This window comes from Polistes dominula, unplaced genomic scaffold (genome assembly GCF_049000335.1).
Source record: "Polistes dominula isolate Pdom_NZ unplaced genomic scaffold, Pdom_raw_medaka contig_21, whole genome shotgun sequence".
Lineage (NCBI taxonomy): Eukaryota > Metazoa > Arthropoda > Insecta > Hymenoptera > Vespidae > Polistes > Polistes dominula.
Genome location: NW_028301061.1, coordinates 4,743,102 through 4,768,585, shown reverse-complemented (window position 1 = coordinate 4,768,585; position 25,484 = coordinate 4,743,102). Strand labels below are relative to the sequence as shown.

The 25,484-nt window shown below is 27.7% G+C and overlaps 2 protein-coding genes and 1 long non-coding RNA gene across 5 annotated transcripts in view; 1 reads left to right on the top strand and 2 right to left on the bottom strand.

Annotated features, from left to right (window-relative positions):
• Positions 1–138: 138 nt before the first annotated feature.
• LOC107073168 (uncharacterized) lies at positions 139–3,163 on the bottom strand. Its single transcript, XM_015333676.2, has 4 exons — positions 2,915–3,163; positions 2,721–2,816; positions 2,130–2,380; positions 139–1,108 (listed from the first exon to the last, which is right to left on the bottom strand). Exons 1-4 carry the CDS (start codon positions 3,161–3,163, stop codon positions 757–759), a joined length of 948 nt encoding a protein of 315 aa, XP_015189162.2. The 3' UTR covers positions 139–756.
• A 2,116-nt stretch (positions 3,164–5,279) lies between these two features.
• LOC149031436 (uncharacterized) lies at positions 5,280–7,029 on the top strand. 2 transcript variants are annotated; one of them, XR_016177812.1, is made up of 4 exons: positions 5,280–5,581; positions 5,856–5,933; positions 6,072–6,331; positions 6,544–7,029. It is a non-coding gene; the product is annotated as an uncharacterized LOC149031436 (long non-coding RNA). The 2 variants fall into 2 exon arrangements; XR_016177811.1 differs by having other exon boundaries at positions 5,280–5,933.
• A 4,763-nt stretch (positions 7,030–11,792) lies between these two features.
• LOC107073174 (multicopper oxidase 3) overlaps positions 11,793–25,484 on the bottom strand; it is a 45,318-nt gene continuing 31,626 nt past the window's right edge. For both annotated transcript variants that reach the window (XM_015333689.2, XM_015333690.2), the window contains 5 exons: positions 24,833–25,228; positions 19,808–20,182; positions 18,450–18,722; positions 12,261–12,476; positions 11,793–12,119 (listed from right to left, as the gene is read on the bottom strand). In XM_015333689.2, the coding sequence (XP_015189175.2) occupies positions 11,968–12,119; positions 12,261–12,476; positions 18,450–18,722; positions 19,808–20,182; positions 24,833–25,228 (1,412 nt within the window). In that variant the 3' untranslated portion in view covers positions 11,793–11,967. The remainder of the gene's footprint in view (positions 12,120–12,260; positions 12,477–18,449; positions 18,723–19,807; positions 20,183–24,832; positions 25,229–25,484) is intronic.

Sequence of the window (25,484 nt, the reverse complement as noted above, 5' to 3'; positions counted from 1 at the left end):
TAGGTGTACGGGGGTAATCGTACAACTTATCTTCATTTTTTTATTTTTTTGTTATTGTTATTGTTCGTCGATAGAAAATGGGGATGACAAAAAATGTGACATTAACATTTTACGTCTTTGTGTTTATTTTTATATATACGCTTGTGCGAATAAGTATACCACAAATTTTTAATTATAATTTTACAAATTTTACGTACAAATTAACAGAGGTATCAAATTAAATTCATTAAAAACCTTTTATATTCAAATAAGAAAAAAACGGTCAGACAATAGAATATTTTAGAGGTGATTATTTGAGGATAATAAAAGAGTGATAATTTATTTTAATGGATCACAGACAAAAGGAATTATTCATATAATAAAAATTACTTTCACCTGATCTTATATCATGTTTAATAAAAATAAATTCTATGACGTTTCATATTACTCGTTTAAAAAACTAATCACGCAATTTTAAATTTTTACGTTGCGCGTAAGCGACTTTTAAGCTGGCATGCCTGATCAATCATTTACAGAGTACCTACATTTCAATTCACTTTTCCCGAAAGTTATATCTATCAAAATTATGATTCGATCATTCACAAAAAATCCATTTCCATGTGGATCTCTTTTCCGCGAATGGAATAAAAATATAAATAATAATAATAATAATAACAGAGAATCCAAAAAAAAAAATAATCATCGAATCATCATGTTTCGTTCTATATGTTTTGTTAAAATGACAAAAAAAATCACGTTTAAAAATATATAAAATTTTTAATATCCGCTTGATTTGTCACTAGAATTGGTCGGAATCGCTGTTTGACAGCCACGTTTGTGACATTTCGGAGAAAATTGTTCTGCCCGTTGAGTTTCCGTAGCACCAGTTACAGTATGCACAGATTTCATCGAAGCTTTTCTCTGTGCCTCTTTCCCAAAATTTATAAAATTCGGCTTGGGTGCCCAATTTGTTCCATAACAAATCGGATATACCTGTTGACGTTTTGTTTGTTTGATCTCACTCGATATTTCCGAACGAAAATCTTCACATAAGGAACTAATATCACTTTCGTCAGCACCATCACAAGACGATTTGTCGCTTTCACTGGATAATGCAACCTCACGTAACCTGTGATAAAAATTATAAAGTTAATTAACGAAAGTTCATACACTGATAATTCAAAGATATTATCTTCATTATTTTTAATTACTAAAAAGAAGTAAGATGTATTTAATTTGTTTTTGTTTCAATACATTCAATTAACTTTCTACAACCCCATCTAATTTTAAAATCATACACTTAAATTTATACTTATATATATTTATATTATGTGTATTTTTTTTATCCTGTATTCCATTTAAAGTATCTATATTTATTTTATTTATTTATTTTATGTATTTATTATACTTATTATTCATTTATTTTATAGTATTTTTTCTTTTATTTTCATATCATTTCATTTTCACACAAATCTGTAATAATATTATATTCCTTGCAATTAATGATATTGTATACCTGTATTTTTTAAATCTGTGTTATATTTCATATAGTCTAATAATGATATATTATTATTCATAAGGGGTGTTAAAAATGTAGCATCCTAAATGTTTATCTCAATTAGGTTTTTTGAAAAGAATTGTTCAGACTATTATTATTTAATTTTTAATGATAAAATATTATGAGATGTTATTTATTATTTGTTATTTATTTAATATTTATTATGTTTCTTAATTAATGGAAAGTGTTAAGATTATTTCAAGATCAATTTTATTACATTAACTACAGTGACTTCCCTTAAAGTAATTTTGTTAGACGAAGCTCTACTATAATGACTCAACCATGTCGTATTTTTGAACTTATCTCACTTATTTTCATCGTTTTAAAAATTAAACGCATTGCATAAATAAATGAAAATGTTATTATATTATACATATTTTTTCCGCATACTATTTTCATTTATATGCACGCTCCAGTCTCGCTGTAGCTATAAGGTTTAACATTTTTTTTTGCAATAACAATATATTTTACATTAAAAAAAAAGCCTAAAACAATGATTATTCTAAACCTAAAAAGAATTCGGTTTCAGAGGATCAGAAAAAATAAAATGGATTTAAACTTGAAAAATAAATGTATTGTCATAAATACTAACCTTTTCATCAGATGTTCGATATAATTTTTTACCATAATAAACGAATCTTGTAGAACGATTGAAAAATCATTACAAATTTCCTTGACACGACTCGTAGAAATGGCACAACCTAACCCCAAAACTGATAAGAACATTGAAATGATCCAGCTAATGAGGCCGGCAGAGAGAACCGGTGGTTGCATTGGTGGTGGATAATACAATGACCAAACTCGTTGCCACCAAGGATAAATTGTGTCACGATATTCAGTTTCCTGCATAATTAGTGCTGACTTAGAAAAAATAAATAATATCTGTGTTAGCTTATATAACCTTTTCGCTACGACTACAAGGGAATCCCTAGACGAACGTAGTTAATTTCAAAGCGTGGAAAAAGAAACTTTTAATTCCTAACGTTACAACATAAATTATCAACTCTTCATCAAAGCTTTAGCAAACTAATAAACAGCAAATAAAAAGTAAAAATTTTCATGAAAAAATATGATTTAATAATATAAATATAATATGTAGTAATAGATAGTTAAGTGATTATAATCACATCATTAACAACAAAAAGGTTAAATAATTCGTAACTTTTTCCTTTATAATACTTACATTATTCCAATAAATCCAAACTATGCAATAAATTATTCTTTGGAAAATCAACCAAGTCCAAACAATCATGTCAATTGTTGCCCAAGCAGTAACGATCTTAAAAGTTTATTGAAGTTTACTAACAAAAATGATCATAATACGAATAATTTATTCAGATTAATTAGCAGAAAAATATTAACGAGTTTTCTTATTACCTGAAAAGTTGTATAGATCCACGGAAATCCGCTCGTAGTTTGAAATAACCACTTGGAATTTGGTGGATGTTTCCAAAGGACTAGTGTGATTGCTGCCAAGATCAAAAAAGACGGCAAGGTATGAATAAAATCCGGACCAACCGCTACTTTGGCATATTCACGAAAAACCCTATGTTGTAATAAGAGAATCTCATGGGGTACGGAAAAAAACGTTGTTATCTGGGCGTGAACGCCGTTCAGACAGGACATCACTAACAATCCTGTTCATCAGTCTAATCTCTTTTCTCTCTGACGATATTATCCCGATCGTATACAAAAAAATGTTGGTTATATTGACACTTGACGAGAGTACGTTGCTTGACGTTTCGCGTCATTCTTTTGTTCCTTGATAATTTGATATCTTCATTCGCAATCGATGATCAAACTATTCGTTACTGCATGTCATATGTATTTGACGTATCAATTTGTTACATATACATACATGTATATCATTTATCTATATACATTTTGTTGGTAGATGCTTAACGATCGAAACTTCTTAAAATAAAACATTGAATCAGCTAGATAAGTATGAAAAAAATATAAGAAAGTTTAAAAGGTAAAATGTGAAGTGTACGTAAGTATATGGCCACCACTGTATATAGAAATTCAGTGTCATATGTTTGTCTACTTATAACTCCGAAACTACTCAACAAATTTTAATGAAATTTGTTATTTTATGTGATTTCTTCCAATTTAAAATATAGGATAAATTTTACCGCGATTATTTCTTATTGTTTATTGCTAATTTAAGGATTTATTATATTTATAGATTATCTAAATCTCTAGGTTTTGTAAGTATTCAATAGATAGAGTTGTATTTCAATTTAATTATTTCAATTTTTTTCAGATTTTCATACGATATAACATTCGGGGCACCTAAAATACAATTATGTGTGATAGTCGTTAACTGATCGTTTTAACGTTTTGACTATGTAAAAGAATTTGGAATTTAGAAGATTCTAGGCCAGGATGGCGAACCTTTTTGGATGTATGGGTCAAATTTGGCTTATATCATCGTTTACAGCGCTAATTTGTGAGTCAGTAATTGAACGAAGTGACCTTGGAAGGAGGAAGGGGAATCAACTTTGTGAACTGAAAAGCAAAAAAAAAAATAAAAAAAAGCAGAACAAAAACATGTGTGCAATTCACACGCGGTAGAAGTGAAACCTTCAGAAAACTAAATTTCGAGAGATATGACAAATGCAGAGTATAAAAAGTAGAACATAATTGTTGGGTTTATTTTTTATAATATTGTTAGTACTGTATACTGTATTCTATCTCATTTTCTCGGCAGTTAAATTCTATAGATGTATATGTTTGTCTCTTTTTAATGTCACTTTAAACAGTTTTACTTTAAAAATTGATCTTACATAAAGCTTTAGGTAAAGAAGTACAGTAGGACGACATTAGATCGAAAACATATTACATAGAATTTTACTTTGTTATAATAGACAACAATGTTTAGTTTTTCATGATTATATTTTTTTTGTCTATATTTGACTTTACAATAAATTAAAAAGAAATTCTTCGTTTTTCAATGAAAATTTCAAGCGACTTGAACGAAAAGTTCAACGTGGGGCGTATACGCACTGAACGTGTTAAATATACATAAGGAATATCATAGAAATTATTAACAGGTTGAATGCCACGGCAATTTTACTGGGATTGTCCGTGACGCCACGATGTGGAATATTTTTCTATTAATCTGGGCACGCCGATCACTGGTGGCCTCCATGGCTTCATAGCCAAGTTAAGTGCCGGTCATCGGTGACCCCCGTGGCATTCAACCTGTTAAAAAAAAGTGTTAACAGCACACGGTGTTCCCAAGCGGTCACCCATCCAAGTACTAACCGTGCCCAGTGCTGCTTAACTTTAGTGATCGGACGAGAACTTTTTTTTTTATAACTTTTTATTTAAAAATAATAACAATAGTGTGTACATGAATACATTTTTACAAATATATAAAGGCACTTAACAGTTTTACTTTTAGATTGTAGCACCTACTCTAATCTAAGAGTTTAATCTACAGTTCTTATATAATATTATCAAGTTTATGCTTTGGTTAGAGTTACAATTATTAGTTGTGGTATATAAATTGGTAATTTACCAAATTGCATTGCACCAGACAGGTGCAGCATATGTAATTATAGGCCTTAGTATTGTTTTATATATGAGTTTCTTGTTTGAAGACGATAGTGGTGAGTTTATTACTAACAATGGATATAATTTTTTAATTACTGCATATGTTTTCGTTATGATTTGTTTTATATGCATATGATATGTTAGTTTACAATCGATGTGGACTCCTAAATATTTCACTGAGAGTTCGGGTACAACTGGATGGCCATATACTGTGATTGACTGAAAGAGTTTTATGTCATTGTATTTTTTACTAATTTCAATTACTTCTGTTTTGGTTTCATTTACTTTTATTTTCCAGTTGCTGTAGTATTTTTCTAATAAGGAGATATGTATTTGCAATTGTTTCGCTGCTATTAGTGCTGAGAAAGAGTGTGAGTATATGGCTAAATCGTCGACGAATAAAGCAGTATTAGTTTTTTTCAAATTTTGGTATGTCATTTACATGGATGGTGAAAAGCTTCGGACCAAGAACTGATCCTTATGGTATGCCTGCTCTGACTTTACGTTTGGTAGATTTTTCGCCTTCCACTGTTACTATTAGGTGTCTGTCTTTAAGATAGAAGTGTATGAATTTAATAAGGACGTCTGGATACTTGTATTTAATCATTTTATATAATACAGCATATTGCCAAACCTTATCAAATACTTTTTCTATGTCAAGAATTTGTCACAATTTAAGAATTTCCGATCAATATCTATCACATACGTGATTTTAGTAAGTTATTCTTAATTTACTTTGGGATAATTGCTAAATTAGGGCGTGAACTTGCGGACGCGTACCGAACCGAACGGCGCTTTCTACGCGACTGGGACGAAAACTAGTGCTTTCATCATGGTATGGCCGTTAACAATATATAAAAGTATACTAAATGCAATTGTCATGTATTTCCCAATTTCAAATATGAAAAAAATATTTAAAAAAAAAAAAAAAAACGGTACAACATGCCTAATTCGTTCGAATCTCGGTTCGCAGATTCTATGACGTTGTAAACAGTAGTGGCCCGATAAAGTAAGTCGCATATGAGGACACGGTTTTCATGAAAATTTTGGGTTGAACCGTCCTAAAATTCTGACACTAATATGCAGGTATCCCTCCAATAACACGGTATCTCATGACACGATTTCGCTATAACACGATTCACAAATTGCGGTAAATCCTCCAACAACACGATATCTCATGACACTGTTTCGCTATAACACGATTCATAATTGCGGGAACCGTCCTACAATAAGGTATCCTATAAAACGATATCCTATTAAAATTACATGCATACCAAGATACTTTTAATTTTTTATTTAAAAAAAATCGCATATGGCAGATATTTAGCAATGAGAAAAGTGCATGGCAATAAAAAATTTATGTTTGATAAATCTATCTAAAGTCAATAAATAGAAAATTAGGCTTCTCAACATTCTTTTAAAATCTAGGATTATTACCTGTACAGGTAGGATGCGCACTAGTACACGCAAGACCTACGGCCAGCCAAGTAGTGCAAGCTCTAACCGAAAGATCAAGAAGAACGACATATCAAAAAATCAGTTTACCCACAATTCTCTCTCGAAAACGTTGCTAGCTCCCGGACTATTCTTGAGTGGTGCGTGCGTGCGTCTCGTTTACTCGTGCGTATTATAAGCAGCTACATAACCTCAAAAGGTGGGCGTCACGTGCGGCATTTTATTTCGGTAATACCGTGCACCGTGTTCCTTTTGTGTGCATATTTATAAAAGTTATAATATAGTGAAATTTATATATGTATTTTAATGTTGAAACAGAATATTGTGTTTAAAATGAAATTGTTCAGATAAACAATTTTCCTTTTTTTTTTATACCTCTGAGGTGATTTTATCCAAGTGTGATAAAGCTTCTCGAAATCTTTTTCCTACAGATTGATTGTAGAAAATGATATCTGGATGCAACCAAAATTTTTAGATCCTTTGGGTCGCTATGTCTATTATACTGAATAAAAATAAAAATCAGAAAAAAAAGAAAATGTTATATTATAAAATTGGATACTATTACAAATTGAAATTTATTCTTATCATTATTACACTAAAATATTGTCACAAAGTCCACATTCTGAATTATTTTGGAAATTAAAATCCCGGTCAAAAATTGTATCTGTCAATAAAAAAAAAAAAACAAATATTAAAAAATTTTCTTATAATAAAAGAGATTTTAAAATTTTTTGGTTTTTAAAGAAATTTCCTAAATTTTCAAATATTTTAAAATCTTACCATATATCGTATCCAAAGTAATAAGATTTATCTAATAAGAGATGTCTATTTCTTTTTCATTCGAAATTTCTAGAATTTGTGCCAATCTGTTTGAATGTTTTATTATCTTGCCCATATGGTTAGAAAGAAATTTTTCCTTGAATATTGGATTTAACAATTTTCGATGATTTTTCCATATTGTTGCCTTAAAGAAAAAAATATCATATGTGCAGATCAAACGTGTTAGAAGTGAAACCTTAAAAAAACTACATTTTGAGAGAATGAAACGAATGCAGAGTATCAAGAGTAAGATAATTGTAGGTTGTATTTATTATAATATTATTACCATATGTATCAAAGGGCACCGGTATGATCTTAGGATGGGGATAGCATACAAAAACTATCATTTTTCAAATTATATATCAATTATATAATATACAGTGTGTAATAGAATAAGTAGAAAATATTATCGGAATTTCTTCAGCACATCAAAACAAAACAAAAAAATTCTTATAAACATATATCCTTTTCTACCTTGTTTCGAAGTTATAGAAAATAATGCGTATAGTTTTTCTATCGCTATGATTATTGCGATAAATGGAAATAAAAAGACGTTCCATTGGATATTAAAAAGCCGCATGTATTTTATGCACTATTAAGCACTACCGCATTTCTACCGATTCTAACCAGGTAATTTTTAAACGAACGATTTCAAAACAAGTGTATAGATCGTGGTAGTCGTATTGTATGGTCTTTTCCGCTGGATTTTTACTGTACAGTTATTTAAAATACATCGTTTATAAAAAGTCCATAGACAGTATGGAAAGATCTCGTGAAAGGATTGAATAAAGCTTTCAGCATATCCGAGCAATGGTTGAAAATATAGAGAGAATAAGGCAATCGCTTGCAAAACAACTGCAAACTTTTGTACAAGTATAAGGAGATCATTTTGAATAACTCTTGCGAATGTAAGTGCATTCAGTTCATCATTAAAACTCCAATTCGCTATAACTTCGAAACAAGGTCAAATAAGACATATGTTTATAAGAACTTTTTTTTTCTTGTTTCAACGTACTGAATTTATCTCATAGTATTTCTCATTTATTCTGTTACACTCTGTATATTTGGAATTACTATTCTTAAAAACTAATAAGCCTACAGATACTCTCATGTATACCGATTTCTACTGTGACTAATCAAATTAATTTGAACCTTCAAAGAAAAAATACATTTATTTCAATTGAATTTGTTTACACAGTCGTTCAAATGGAAATGCGTTCTGTCACTGAAAATAATGATATTTCATTATTAAATAGATTATAGAAATAATACAATAAGTTTTGCCATTTGTCAACAGAAGCCCATTGAAACATTATTCGATTTGTTTCAATTAAAAGTTATTATAGATCGAAAAATGTCAGTTTATGAGCCAAATTCTCGTCATTTGCGTGAGGTTTTAATTTTCTGCTTCAATATGAAGACATTTGCGGCTGAGACTCATCGAATGTTTTCATAATGATATCCCTATTAGAAAAAGAATGTATCGTGAGTTGTTTCAATGCTTCAAGAACGATGATTTTCACGTCGAAGACTGGCATAGTGGTTAAGAAAGTAAAAGTTTTTGAAAATGCAGAATTGGAAGCATTACTTAATGAAGACTTGTGTTAACAATCAGGTGATCATTATCGAACACAATTAATGCATTTGAGTCGAGTATTGAAAGACAAACGACCGAAATACAACGAGAAATACGATAAAGTGATTTTGCACCATGACAATTCTCAATCCCATGTTTATTAAGGAGTCAACTTGGATACGTTGATATGGGAATTTCCACCCTCCATCCTCCCGCTGTATTCTCTAAACATTACTCCCTCTAACTATCGCTTGTTTCGATCAATAATATATAACCTAGTTGACCAGCAATTCTGGTATTACAATTCTTCGTACAAAATTGCATCGATTCGTGAATCACTTCAAAAGATGAACAGTTTTTTTTCAAGATAGAATTTGTACAATGTTCAAATGATAAGACAAAGTAGTAACCAACGATAGATAATACTTTGAATCATAAATGCATAACCAGTTTTTTATAATAAAACCTTGAATTTCGAAAAAAAAATGGCAGGAGCAAAGTTGCATATTTAATATTTTATAGTGAAATTTTGTATTTCATCCATTACTGTCGTTAGATGTAGATACTTTCGTATAAATCATGGTACGTCAACTATGTTTTTTAGTATTTTTGATTGCATTGTTTGTAACTTTATTACGTGACTCATTGCTATCGTTCCCTATAGTGGTATCCTATAGGTTCATATAGGTCTTTTTAATGGTTTTTTAAACTTTTATTTTATTTTTTGTACTGAGCTTGGATTTTCGGCTAGTGAGCTACTAAATTTACCTTTTCTTAATACGTATGTTTTTTATAATTGCTTCAATATGATGAAACTCTATAAGGATTATTTTGGAAAAAATATAAGGATTATTTTGAAAATCCTTTTGTCTAAATTTACATACACTTTTTGATATTTTTAAGCAGAGAAAGAATTTTAAATGCATATCTTATATCTGTCAATTGGTAAATCTATCCTAACATATAAACGGATTTAAACAGTTTACATTTCGAATTTTTCAATTGTATACAATCTATACTAAAGGTGGCTAATTTTATTCTATATGCTATAGACATTTTGTCCTAAAAATGTAACACTATCTACCTAATAAAATTACTTAACCCATTATTCTCCAATTTTCCATTTTTGGGACTCATTTTAAAATTATTTTCTTTTAATAACTGCAACTTCAGAATAAAATAAAATTATTAAAAAAATGAGATAGTACTACACACATATCTAATCTATTTTTAAAGAAAAACAACAACAATTATGGAAAAAATAAGTAGTTCCAATTGGTTTGTATGAATATCATTGTACAGTTAATTAAATTTTATTTTTTTGTATTTTTGTATTGTGTCGGATAATGGATTAACTTACTAAATGTGTTACTTAACACATTATTACTTAACTTAAATTACTTAACTTACTAAATGTGTTATTTAACACATTTAAGTATGTATCTTATGTGCTAATAGGTGACAATTGGGGAAAAAAATATTCAATTAATATGATATTTTATTAATATTTATTATTTTAAAATTAAAAAGAAAAAATATACAAATGAAACTTTATTTTCTTATAATGTAATTAGTAAAAAATGTGTACGTCTGTTTTCAATCAACCGTTCATAATTTATTTTGTTTCCAGATAAAAATAATGATAATGAATTTTTAATATGAGAATCATTAAATAGGTAACGTTGTTCAGTTTTCGTCAAATTTTAATATGAAAAAGCCAATTCATATAATTATATATATCCAAAGCAAGAGTAGATATATTCACTAATTTTGATGATATTGGGATACTTTGCTCGATTGACGTATTTTCAAAAATCTCTTTTAAGTTCTCTGACTTGTAAGATTAAATCATTTTACAGAATTATAGTTGCATTATTTAACGGATTTTTTTAATATTAAATGTGTTTACGAATGACCAAAAATTATTTGGCAACCATTCCACTGCTACACTAAAACTTCGTCTAATACAATTAATGAGCATATTTAATGTGTATTCAAAAGGCTTATAATGAATTATACAGAGAAACACTTGAAAACGTTTCTATTATATAACAAACGTGTATAAAATCAATTATGTCATCTGGAAGAGGAAATTCCCACGAGATTTGTCACATCATTTAAACAAAACTTCGTTGTGAATAACGGTTACCAGCTAATTTGATTTGTATCCAAGAATCCCTAGATAAGACCTAATTTCGTTTTGATTAATATTATTTTTAATTTAAAATTTTGTAAAAAATATTCCATCTCAATAATCGAAATTTGCAATTACTTGCAAATGTATACTATAAATTCGGACAAAAATAATTTAAAAACGGATACTATTTTTTTGGATAAAGAAGAAATAGTTTTTAATTTGTAATACAAACATTAGATACGAATAAATTTATTTTTACATCGTTTGACAAACATTAAAAATAATAATTAAAAATACATGCACAAAAATATAAATTAAAGTGAAGGAATCACAGAATATTTGAAAAATACACAACTTATGGGACTCGAAGTAAAATTAAAAACAAAGTAAACGAATATCAAACGTACGAATATTAAAGTAATACCGCAAATCTCACGTAATTCAGTAATTCGGATTTCAATTTTTCAAACTATAAGAAGATAAAAAAAACGTAAATTTTAAATAAACAAAAAATATATATTACTAAAATTGTCTCAATTGTTCTGAAAAAAAAGAAAAAAACAAATACATTAATCGTAAGCAGATATTTTGCTAGTGTATAATTCCGCAATAAAGCGTAAATTTGTGCCCTGCAGAAAATATACCCAATTAAATAATAAACAATTAAATGCGTTAATGATTATTAAAGCTGTAGATAAACTTTCACGTAACAAGATAAATGTAAATAGTTTATTGGCAGCAAGATAAAGGCATAACCGTTCGAACAGCGTTATATTATGTACTCACAGCAAACTTATACATATAATTTTACATTATATACAACTATTTACAAACATATACATACACACGGATAAATCATATAATGAAGTAATATTAAGAAATCTATATTAAAAAGTAATCGGGTCCGACGAATGAACCACATTTTGGAAAATCTGGTGGAGCTGGTATCATTTCATTAGGTTGACCAACTTGTAAGATAATATCAAGCCCACGTGTCCAATCAACAGCGTGTTCGTCTCTTAACATCCAATATCCTAAATACGAAATAATAAATATTAATGTTCTACCTATATAATCAAAATGAATGATTAAAAATTAAATTTGTCAAAAGATATTAATAATTCGATTAAACGAATATTAGATATGGTTGTAAATCGAAAGCTTTCGAATATTACCAGGATTATTTGCTTTTAATCTGATTGCAACAGCGCCAAATTTCGGCACTGTTATCGTATCCTTCGATGGTGCACAATCCAAATTACGGGAAAAAAGTAATCCCTTCCTATCAAGTAGCTTAATTTCATCCATAGACATGCTTCGATCGAATTTGTTAATTCCGACAACGTAAAAATCGTATCCGTGCAGATGGTAAACAAGATCATCCATTCCAGCTAGAAAAAAAAGTTATTAAGTTACAAAAAAATTTTCTTTTAAATTTTTATTATAAATATTTGTTCATTTTTCTTTTTTTATTTCCTTCGAAGCGATAAAAACCAAGGTGTTATAAAATAAACAACGCGCATAAAAGGTTTTAACAGATCGATTATATGGGTTGACATTTATTTTGCAAAAGGTGACTGTTTTTATTTGTTCTTTTCCAGATAAACATCTACAAAATTATTTATTACTCTATCTCACCAGATAATATGTAAAACTTTGGAATAATCGATAGTACCTGCAGATTTAGAGGATGTGCAGTTTCGCTGTGGCCACATGATTCAATGAACTAGGTTTAACCTTACTGACCACGTTTTCTATTAGGGACCACAGGGAAATTCACTCAACTTTCTCTTGCTTCATCGATAATCATTTAATTGACAATCACTTTATCGACACAATTTCACCCTCGCCGAATATCTCTGACAATATTTATTTACTCTGACACGTTTAGGTTACCGATAATTATTTCATCGACAATAGTCGTATCTATCTTATCGAATTTTATTGCATCTAATGATCAGTATTTGTTCTATTATCGTATATTACATTTTCAGATATATTACGTCAAGATTGTGTGTGTGTATGTTAAATTATTTAGTATACTCTTTTCACATCGAGTATTTTTTAAATAATGATGGAAAAAATGAAAAAGTGAACTTTACAAGATAACAAATGTATAGATTTAAAAGAACACAACACTAGCACGAAACGTCAATAAAAATATTCATTTGCATTGTGTATTAGTAGTGTTCTGTAATACGTGGAATCAATTTTAATAATGGACAGAAGACACAAAAAACAATGAATAAAATCCTTATAAACATATATCCTATTTGACTTTGTTTTAAAATTAACTTTCACATTTCAATAATTCAAGACAAATTTTCTTCGTAGAAGATGTTTGAAATGACCATCCTCAGTTTGTATGCAAGCTAACCATCGTTGAATTCCGTAATCTTTCAAAAATTCTAGGTATGAATTGAATCTTTCGACAAATTTTTCAATGCTGACAATGGATATCAAATATACAATTGTACTCAAATGACCCCATAAATAAAAATCTAATAATACACTTGTAATCTTTAACATAAAATAAATAGAAAATAATGAAATATTTCTAGTAAGAAAACTATGTATTAAAACCGAACTGATTAAACCGGAACTACTAAATTTATTTAAGAAAATGTGTAACATCAACAAGGGTAAGAAATAATTAGAAAACACAGAGCAATTTTTAGAAATGTAAAACGAAAATAATATTGAATTGTAAATTATTGAAACACAAGATAATTACATTTGTAAAATATTTTCAAATAGTATATGCACATTCATAGGAATTTTCTTTATTGTTTTTGCGTTCCATGTTCTTTTCTAAAGTCAATCATACATATTAATTCGCAGTGGCTAATATTCCATTTAAAACTAAATCGAAAATATAGAATAAAATTTTTTCCTATGAAGTCTTTTTTCATTTGGAAAACAAATTCTTTTTACCTATTTGTTTTAAATCAATCGGTCAATTGTATTATTCTACGAATAAAAATACTAACCCAAAGTCATCGAAATGTCAATACATTACGAAATATTTGACATTTTATTTCATTACTGTATAAGGTGATTCTTTAATAGAACCCAATATTTTTTATTAAAATGTCAAATATCTCGTAGATTATTGACATTTCGATGACAAGGTATAATAAAACAGATTAACTGGTTAAAAAAAAGTTGAGTTTCATTAATAATAAATAATAATAAAGTCGACTGATTTTCACATATATTAGGTTGGTGCATATGAAATGTCGGATTTTCAACTTGCCAATTTTAGAAAGATGTCGCAATATCGTTGTATGTTAACTTCCATCCTGGCAGCAAGTTCCCTCGTGGATACAGTTGGATTCACTTCCACCAATGCCTTCAGATCATCATTTTTCACGGTCGTTTTGGGTCTTCCAAACCAACCCTGCACTTTTCGATCGTTAACAGTATTCTCCCCAAACGCCTGGTTTATATTGCGTGCAGCTTTTGCAGCATTATTACCAAGTTTATACTCATACAAAAAAATTACCTGAATATCGGTTGAATTCATATCGGTACAAAATTCAAAACAAATTACAAAAGGGAACACTTTTGAGAAAATCCCCTTTGTTGAAATGTGACTCTGGCGATGGACAGTACGACTATAAACGAGGTTACGCCAAAAACCAAAGCATAACGAAAACAGGAAGAGAAACGTTTGTACGTAAAAACAATCCGACATTTCATATGCACCAACCAATATATTTTTTTGAAAATCATATTCATACGAAAAAACTTAATTTTTAATTTCAATCAATTTATCTATGTAGTATCAGCCACTGGTTGCTTGTACCAACAATTACTAAACATTATATCAACCGCTTATTTTGAAAGTGGTCTAAATCCATTTATGTTCGAATTGAGATATTGAAATGTTTGCGTTAGATTAAATTTAAAAATATAGATAACAAATAACACACACATAGTAGAATAATGTTTTTTGGTTTATAAAGGTGTCAAATTTATCATTCCAATACGCTAAATTAACATTATTTTTGAAACAATATGTTTTTGATGGCTATGATTGGACTAAGACCACTTTTAAAATAAACTTTTTCATCACTTCATTAACTGGAAAATTTTGGCATTACCAATTCTTAATGAATTTAAATATATTAGTAACAAGTATCTTCTCAGAATATAAAAATGTAACTATTATGATAGCTAACTCGATTTTTTTTGGAAAATGGACTTGGGCCACTTTCTGAGTATAGCAACTCAGAAAGTATAGCAACATCGCTTATACTATAAATGTTGCAATAACAACAAGTTAATATTGTCAATAAAATGATGGTCAATGAAATGGTAATTGATAAGATAATGATAACCTATTCCACTTGCAGTCCTGGGTAACCAACTGTCTAGGAAGAAATTGGGAAATTGTAGAAATCCAAAATCGAAAAAGAAAATAATCAGAAAAATAATAATATATCTGTTCACCTTGTTCAAAGGAATAAAAATACATTCTTTCTTCAATGGACAGTCGACAGTATGAATGTATGATATTTTAAACACGTCATTCACCAAGGAAAAGATGAGAGAATGTCGGTCAGTAGGTAATCTCAATTAGCCTAATTACTTCAAAATTACTGCACGCACAAACATCATTTTCAAACTTAAATCAGCAAATACGACGTATGATGCAATGTTTACGTGTTCTTTCATTCCGCTTGCAGCATGTAAAGAACATTCATAACATGTTATGTGTTTCCTTTCGCGGTATTTTCAATCGAATTTTTTGTTGCAATAATATTATAGTAAAAACGGTAAATATCTTTGTGTTTATTGTATTTTTATTGAAATGTAAAATAATAATACTTATTGGAGTAATATCGTTTAAATACATTTTTTTTATTTTTTAAATAATATATTACAGTTCTAAATAACGTAAAAAGACAATCAACAGAGAGAATTGGTGTGAAAAAGATTTCAAGAATTCAAAAAAGAAATTTTATAAAAGAAGTGTTGAAAAAAAAAGATACTTTAATGTGAAACATTCTATTCTCTAAATACCAAAAAAGATTGAAGATTTAGAATATAAATAGTTTAAGAATTGAACATAACCAAATTTGTAAGCAAGATTATAAAAACGAAATAACATCAGAAGTACAATTTTATTTTTGTAATCGGAATTATTCATACATGTGAGCAATGACAGTAAAATTTATGTTTTCTCGTAAACATTTCAAATTTTTTTACGAAGAAATATAAGTAAAGTTTTGAGTATTATTATTGATTTGAAGACCTTTCAGAACTTTTTCGAAAACATTCGAACCTTAGTAGACATTTCCGGACCATCCGAAACTTATCAAACCTTTGCGAACGTTACCGAACTTTACCGGGACTTACCAGGCCTTTATGAAAATTTTATTTTTTTGTTGTTGTTTGAATAACCAAAATATATTTGAAAATGTTAAAGTTATAATACTTTTTTTTTTAAATGATCAACATTTTCCTTTCTTCTCCTAATTTTCGATTAAATAATTTTCTATGAAATAATGTGTAGATAAGACCAACTTATGATCCTTGGCAAATTTACACAGTCTCAGAAAAAATTGGACATTTTTGGAAACCAAAAGCCGAATAAGAAAATAATTAGAAAAAATTGTATACGTTCGTATCTCGTTGAATTGAATTAAAATACATTAAATTAGATAAAAATACATTATAATAAACGAAAAATAATCCAACAATGTAAATACATATCCCAAATAAGTCACCATATATAATATATTTAAAGAGGAACTGTTCCAAGTTGAATCGTCACCGACTTCCGATTTATGTGACACACTTTTTTGTATACTACAACCCCACAATTTCTAAATCGCATAAATAAAGTTATACATCTGCATGCTATTTCCCTTGGGGGAAGAGAGAAAAGTTTAAATCGACAGAACTGAGATCGTTACAATTTATGGAATAGAAAGGGAAAGTAATAAGAAAGAAAAATAACAGAGTACAAAATCAATGCATTCAACTTTCACGGAAAACCGGATCAAGATCCCAGATGTCAAGGCTTGTGACCTACAAACATCATCTCTCTTTTGCTTTATCGATCTTTAAAATTATTGATGAAATACTGATTTCATGGTAAACTTTTTCAAAAAATTCTAATGAAAAATAGATTCAGTTAAAATACGAAATGAAACATAAATAAAAAATTAAAACGGTACCACATCCTGATTAAAAATTTCCGTTTGGTTATTATTATTATTATTATTATTATTATTATTATTATTATTATTATTATTATTATTATTATTATTATTATTATTATTATTATTATTATTATTATTATTATTATTATTATTATTATTATTATTATTATTATTATTATGTTTGTAGAATTATTATAATTCCACTTTAATGTTAATGTTATGATATCATTTAAAAATTTTATTGCACACGTTTTATTATTATAATGCAATATGAAGGTAAATACAAGTTTCGAAAAATATGCTTTTTTATTATTTTTTTTTATATCTCTTTTCACAAGGACAACGCCAGGTAAGCTAAGTTCATTTCAGATTATAAGAAGAGATAATCATTTCTAATTAACAAGATTACTCTATCTAGTTTTATTTACTTATTCTATCGTCAAACGAAACCTTAAACGATGATCTATCTAAAACTTGTTATTGAAAAATATGCACGATAGTGTTTATTTGGAAATATTGGTTTTCAATTTCCGTGTTTATTACTTTTTACGAAAATTATGTAAACGATTTTCTTTGTGAAATCTTTTAGTTTTCACTCAACTATCTCGAAACAAATATTGAAATTTTCAATGAAAAAAAAAAATACACTAACTGTTGATTTTAATAATTACCGAAAAGATAAAACACGATAGTTAATGTTTATAAGTTTTATGTTTACACAAGCGTTTGATCATGCAATGTTACAGATCATTTACTAACACATTATAGGCAAATTTTATTTTGTAATCTTAGCATAACCCAATAAAATATTTTTTAACTCATTGTCAGTTGAAATAAATGTACATAGATAAAAAACCAACACGATTTTCTTGATTAATTTAATAAATACACCTTCTTTAACCCTCTGAGTGCTATGGACACATATATGCGTTTGGTAAAAATAACTAACGTGGTCGTCAACGCATATACATGTTTCTTAATATTAATGTAAAATAACGTAATGTTAATATTAATTAATTAAATTATATTCAGAAACCAAAACTTCAATTATTAAATATAATTTAGTATTAAAATCTGGTTAATAATAAACTATTCCATTCCTATAAAACATTTTAGGTAAAAGTATTCTTCATTCAATTCATCAATTAATCGAACTTATAGAACAAACAAGAAATTAATAAATATAATTACCTTGATCCCAAAGTATAATTTCAACAGTTGCTCCGAGAGGAATGTAACGAATATGTACGCATTCACATGTGTCATTAGCATCTTTGTTACCATTCTTACGACATTTTCGCGAAGACAACGAAGTTTCGTTGTTCTCGTTACGATCATCTTCTTCGTTTCCTGTACACAACAAATCTTCCGGTATGTCACCACTTTGCGTCAATAACGGTGACGATGGATAAGTAAATGTAATATTGTTTATATTTAAGGATTTGATATCAACACCACCATTTTCTAAAAACAAAAAAACAAATAATACGAACCTTTATTTTTCATATTCATGCATATCATTTTACAAATTTTTTCCTCCAAATTAACAAATATGCAGATCATATTTACCATTTTGCACTCTAATTAAACCTTTTGCAAATCATATCTTCTTTCTTGTCAACAATTATTGAAATGTTTTCTCGATTATAATTATACATATTTAGGATATAGTGTATAGTAAAAAATAATTACACATTTAGTTGATTCAAATATTTTTTAAGAATTTGTTTGGAAAATATGGCCAAAATTGAATAACAATAATTTGAAAGAAGTGTGATTGATTTTAAACAAGTAAGCCTTCACACAAAACTCGTGGCACGCAAAGATGCGTGACATTATTGGTCAAACATAGCATAATTTATTATTTTTCTACCACATTGAAGAAGTTTCATCAATAATTAAATTTTATGCAAGAAGTATTTTAGCTAATATTTCAAACTATAATCAATGAATATTTTTCATCGTTCTATAGCAACAATCGCATAATCAGATTGTCATGTATTGATATTATTATAGTTTAAGAATAATATTTTTACGAAGATTCGATTTTTATTGCAATAATTTAAGAGAACAAATTTGTAGAAAAAAATAAACTTTTCAAAAGAATGTATTTAATCCCTGGAAGGTTGAATATGATCTGTAGCAGTGTTAATTTAAAGTGTAATATTTCTATTAATTTTTTGTGCACTCATTTAACCCTTAAAATGCACACTTGGTAAAAGTTAGTTAAAGTGCACTGTGGGTGTTTGACACACCAACGTGTTTGAACGCGTCTCCTGAAGCCGCTATTTAATATTTAGACCTCGCAATTTTTTAAAAAGTAGTTTGATACATCTTTTTTAAAATGGAATAGGTTTTATATCCATCTGAATTAACACTCGATGGCGAAAAATAACTCATTTTTTCGAATTCAGTACCGTTTTCGAGAGATCAAAAATTTGTTGGGGCGTCAAACACCCCATGTGCACTTTAAGAGTTAAATGATATTAAAAAGAAATATATTTTATTAAATTATTAAAATTCATCAAAGCGTGTTTCTAATTACAAACCTTCCGAATCAGTCGATTGCATAATATAATTAATCGGTAAATAAATAGTCACATCGGTTTTGGTAATAAGTGATTTTGGCATTTTACGTATTCCTTGAATTTTGTTGAGACAAAGATTCTCAGGATTGTTACACGTCTCTTTATGAATTGTCGTCATTGCGATTCGACTTGTTTCCAATTCAAGATTTTCGTTTTGATTTATCAAAGAGTCATCTGAATTCATATTTGGTAAATTATCCACAGGACTTCCTTTATATTTAACAATCGCAGCACCATAAACGGGAATTGTTGTTCCACATTCCTTCGTAGTTTTTATTTTCATCCAATATGAAGAAATCATTTTGCTTGCTTTTAGCACAAAATCTGCTCTCTCACCTGTTAAAAAAATTTATAACGTAAAAATAGCGTAAAGCTTTTCTATTAAAATAACTTTTTTATCATTTGAATCAAAACTGTACCATCTTTTGACTTTTTAGGACAAAATTTGATAAGAGTATCTATCTTTTAGGATATAATTTTTTTTAATAAAAATTACCACAACAATGTACGAATTTCAATAAAAGAATAAAAAAATGAAAATCCTATGTTAATGTTTTTTTTTTTTATTAGATAAGTAATGGTTTATCTAATAAAATATTTAAAACCAAAAAAAGGACATTGATGAATATTTTAAAAAAGATCCATAATTTACAAAAAGTATGGCATCTTCGGAAATAGATCATTGCAAATGTGATTTAGATAAGTATGTAGTTGCATATAATGTCAAATAGCGCACGAATATAGACAACACATTATACATCATTGATAATGCTACAAGCAAAGACGATTTATCAAAAGCTGAGTTTTTGAAACTTCCCATTGAAAGTTACTGATGCATGTAAGCATGTATTAACCTTTACATTTGAACTTTTTTTCATGTCAGTTAAATCTTACAACAATTTTGATTTTTTTTCAGTTAAAGAAATAGCTGAATATTGATCAGTTAATTTAGATTGCAATTAAAAGAAACTAAAATTTCACAATAAGAATTTAAATTTTAAATAAATACTAAAAAAAAAAAACTAAAAAAATAAATACTAAATTTTGTCAGTCAAAGGATTGCAAAAATTATTTTTATTATTAATTTGTTATTGCAATTATTTTTATTATTAAATAAATTACTATTATTGTTATAAAAATTATAATTGTATTTTGGTCTAATTTTTTTTCTATTTCAACATTACCAACAGAATTATAATATTTTGATTCTTTGTAAAAATATATATTAATATACCAATACATTTTAATAATAAACTTTCGAAAAATACTTCGAGTGTAAGGTCAAGGTTACAAAATGTCAACGTTAACAAATAACAAATAAAATTATGTTGTCAGCTACAATTTTTCTTACTGATAGATGGCGTTTACAAGAAACATTAGTGACAAAGTATAAAATAATGCCTATCTTCAGGCGCAATATATTCTCGTAAATGACAATAAATGTCAAACAAAAATACAGTTGATCAATAACTCTATATCAATTCCAGCTACACAAGAATTTTTTAAATAAATATAAATTAAGACTGTTATTAATAGAGCTTTTAGAAAATAAAAAATCAAACTAAGAAAATCAAAATAATTAACACAAAACTCATAATTGATCAATTGAAAAATAATAAATTTTGGATTAAAATTCTGCATTTAATATTAACGTATTATATCAATTAATTTTATTTGATAACTTGGATAGTCAGATTAGAAAATATCAAATTTTTTCAAAAGTAAATTTAAACAATGCTTTTATAGAGGAATGAAACAAAATTTTGCCACGCAATACATCAAATTTAGTTAATTCAATGCTTAAATGGTTAGTAACAATTATAAAATCTAAAGAATAACTCATAAAATATTAATTAACTGTTTATTTTATATTAATTTTTTAATGGTAAATTAAATTAAATTCCTTTTTTTGTAATTGATATTTAGAAAAATTACAAGATAAACGAAATTTTATTGTCTACATATTTCCGCTAATTTTTTTTTATTTTCTCTCATTAATTTCGAAAATAATAAAAGTAAATTATTATTTGTTACATCCTTCATGTTATTTCAGAAAATATGTTCATATTCCTTGTTTATAAATAATTAGTTAAGAAACAACAGTCTCATAAAACTTCGTTTAAAATTGATTAATGTAAGAATGATTTCTACATCCACTGATTATAATTATTATTTTATTATTATTTCCAAATTTTTTCAAATATTATATAAATCAGTCAAAAATGAACTACATTCAATTATAAAAAAATAAATAAATATGAATCTCGTGATCAGTCCTGGAATATTAATTGTACACAGGAAAAAAGAAATTTTTTAAATCAAAGAGTATAGCCGGATAAGTTATGGGAAATCTGCCCCCGTGGCTATTTTGACTCGCACTTGGGGGATCGATTTGGTGTCGAATAAAAATAATTCACCCAAATTTTAGCTCTTTTACTCAAACGATTCTCGAGATTTTCAAAAAAACCTGTTTTTTCGATTTTATTTTTATTTTTTTTATAGTAAAATTCAAAACTAATCAATGATGATTTTTTTTTCTAGTTCTTAGGAGTCTAAGACATGAAAAAAAAATATGATCATAATATTTTAACGAAAAGCCGATTTTTGGCGGACGAAAGAAAATTAAATTTTTTTTTTTTTTAGCTTTTTTGAAATATGTCACTCACCAAAATTTGTCAGAAAATGTCTTTTATACTCCTCTACACTCAAGAATTTTCTTGAATTTTCTCAAGTGGTGGAACAATATGAAATAAATTAAAAACTCATTTTTTTTTTCTAAAATCTCAAGTTTTAACTAACTTATATATATATATTTTTTTGAATTTGGAATAAGACTTGATTCTGATCTTGATCTTACAGAAAAAATAATTGCTGCCATGAATTCAAAAAAAAAGATCAAGAAAATACTTTAGCCTTGGAGATAGAAACTAATCGTTGGGCCAGAATAAAAGTTCCCTTTGCAATAATAACTTCAGAGCAACAATATGAAAAAAATTAAAAACTCCTTTTTTTTCTAAAATCTCAAGTTTTAACTAACTTATATTTTGTTTTCAGTTAACAAAAAATGTGAAAAAATATTTTTTTACTCAAAATACACTTTGCCAGGAATAAACATAAAGATTATTATAAAACAATTAAGATATATTCCGTCTAACGTAATTAGAAGGGTTATTGATTATTGAAAATACACTTAAAGATAGTACTTATATATTTTTTAAAGGCTAGATATTATTCTAAATCTTATGTAAAAAAAATAAAAATTATAATAGAAGATGTAACTATATTAGTCTTCATTACTGTTTTAATTCACTACGACACTAACTTTTTCATCGATGAACAGGCGACTCAGGATCTCAGCAGGTCTTACAATTTTCACCAAATATCGAACGTAAGATAAATAATATATGATAGCAGCAATGTGAGAGCAACATCCAACAGTCCCACATAACATGATAAGTTTTGAAATCTTTCAGCGAAAGTTTCGTTAAATATTTCCAAAAAATCTTTTAGAAACCTTGCAGGCATCATTCTAAAATATTTTGAAAAAGATTCATAAAAAATTTTACCAAAATATTTTTGAAACATTTCTAAAATATTTTACTGATAGAGTAATCTTTTGCAAGTCTCTTACAGGACATTTGCGGACATTTTCACCTTGCAAAAAGATTTTTTAGAAACCTTTTTGAAAGGTTTAAAGCTTTTCAAGAAATGTTTTAGAAAGTTTATAGAAAGTTTTTATGTTATGTGGGGTGCGTCTACCATTCGCACAATCACAACAATATCGAGTTATTCCGGAAATATCGTTCTTATCTGGCTGATATTCAATAAAACAACGATATGTCTTCGAATTATTATGTCGAGATCTGACTTCGAATTTTATAATATTAGGTGTAATTTTTAAATAATGGAATGTGATTATTCCGTTTTCATCCATCATCTCAGCTAAATACGATATAGCTTGAGACATTTGATATGATCCAGTGAAAAGAATTTTGAGTTCTTGCTCTGATAATTCTGGAAAGTCAGTTAATTGCTCTAAAGTTATTATTGCAAAGGGAACTTTTCTTTTGGCCCAACGATTAGTTTCTATCTCCAAGGCTAATGTATTTTCTTGATCTTTTTTTTGAATTCATGGCAGCAATTATTTTTTCTGCAAGATCAAGATCAGAATCAAGTCTAATTCCAAATTCAAAAAAAAAATATATATATATATATAAGTTAGTTAAAACTTGAGATTTTAGAAAAAAAAATGAGTTTTCAATTTTTTTCATATTTTTCCACCACTTCAAAAAATTCAAAAAAATTCTTGAGTATAGAGGAGTATAAAAGACATTTTCTGACAAATTTTGGTGAGTGAAATATTTCAAAAAAGCTAAAAAAAAAAATTTAATTTTCTTTCGTCCGCAAAAAATCGGCTTTTCGTTAAAATATTATGATAATATTTTTTTTTTCATGTCTTAGACTCCTAAGAACTAGAAAAAAAATCATTATTGATTAGTTTTGAATTTTACTTAAAAAAAAAAGAAAATCGAAAAAACAGGTTTTTTTGAAAATCTCGAGAATCGTTTGAGTAAAAGAGCTAGAATTTGGGGTGAATTATTTTTATTCGACACCAAATCGATCTCCTAAGTGCGAGTCAAAAAAGCCACGGGGGCAGATTTCCCATACTTATCCGGCTATACCCTTTAAAAAAATAATAAAGTAAAAAATATTAAAATAATATTGTTAAAAATTTAATAATCACTAATAAATATCAAAGTAATAGCTTAATTTTTAAAAAGGAAACAAAAAAAATAAGATTTGTAAAATATTCAATTAATTAAATATTATATATATTTATAATATTCAATTAATTAACGTAATAATAATTTATAAAAAAAAAACTTTTTTTATATCAATATATGAATACATAAAAAATATTAATATAAAATAAAAAGTAAAATATAATAAAATAAAGCGATCGTTTGAATGAAATTTTGTACAAACCTTTAGCTAAAGTAATCGATGATACGTATTGAGGTTCAATAGGATGACCATCCAAAGTTATCAAGAAAAGAGAATGATTATCAATAGAAATCGTAATAGGACAAGATCCAGCACCACCAGCATTGGCAGCTCGGAAACGATGACGTCGTCCGGGAACAACATTAAATGTCATGTAAGGAACTTTCGGTCCATTCATTTGCCGTCCTTTACCATTGACGAGAAGTATCGCTGGCTTTGTCAATCCACGATCGAGTGATATTTCCGGGGAATGTTGCCAATGCGTAACTAGTATCACGTGGTTTGGGTCATCGACGTCATAAAAAGCACGTTGAGGATCTCGAATATCTGCCTGTCGAACGATCAACGATCCAAATATTCCATTTGTAACGTCACCACCTAGTAACAAACATAATGAAACCGGAATTAACAATAATCGAATTATATAACTAATAAAAAAAATTGTGATCTAAGTTAGTAATTCATTCCCCCTTGTTTTAATAAAGATTTTATTCAGCAAGAAAACGTCTAAGAGAAGAAAAACTTTTATTATGTTTCATTTCCGGTGAAATCGATAATTATTTTCATCAAGTTAACGATTTTTACAAATTAAAATTCATTTTGTTCTAGTAATATTATTTAACGTATATTTTTA

Excerpts from the sequence above, each read along its gene's own strand:
- LOC107073168 (XM_015333676.2), bottom strand. The coding sequence starts at position 3,163 with ATGTCCTGTCTGAACGGCGTTCACGCCCAGATAACAACGTTTTTTTCC. Across the intron at positions 2,817-2,914 it reads GGATCTATACAACTTTTCAG|ATCGTTACTGCTTGGGCAAC; the intron begins GTAATAAGAAAA and ends TAAACTTTTAAG. Across the intron at positions 1,109-2,129 it reads ATCGAACATCTGATGAAAAG|GTTACGTGAGGTTGCATTAT; the intron begins GTTAGTATTTAT and ends TTTTTATCACAG.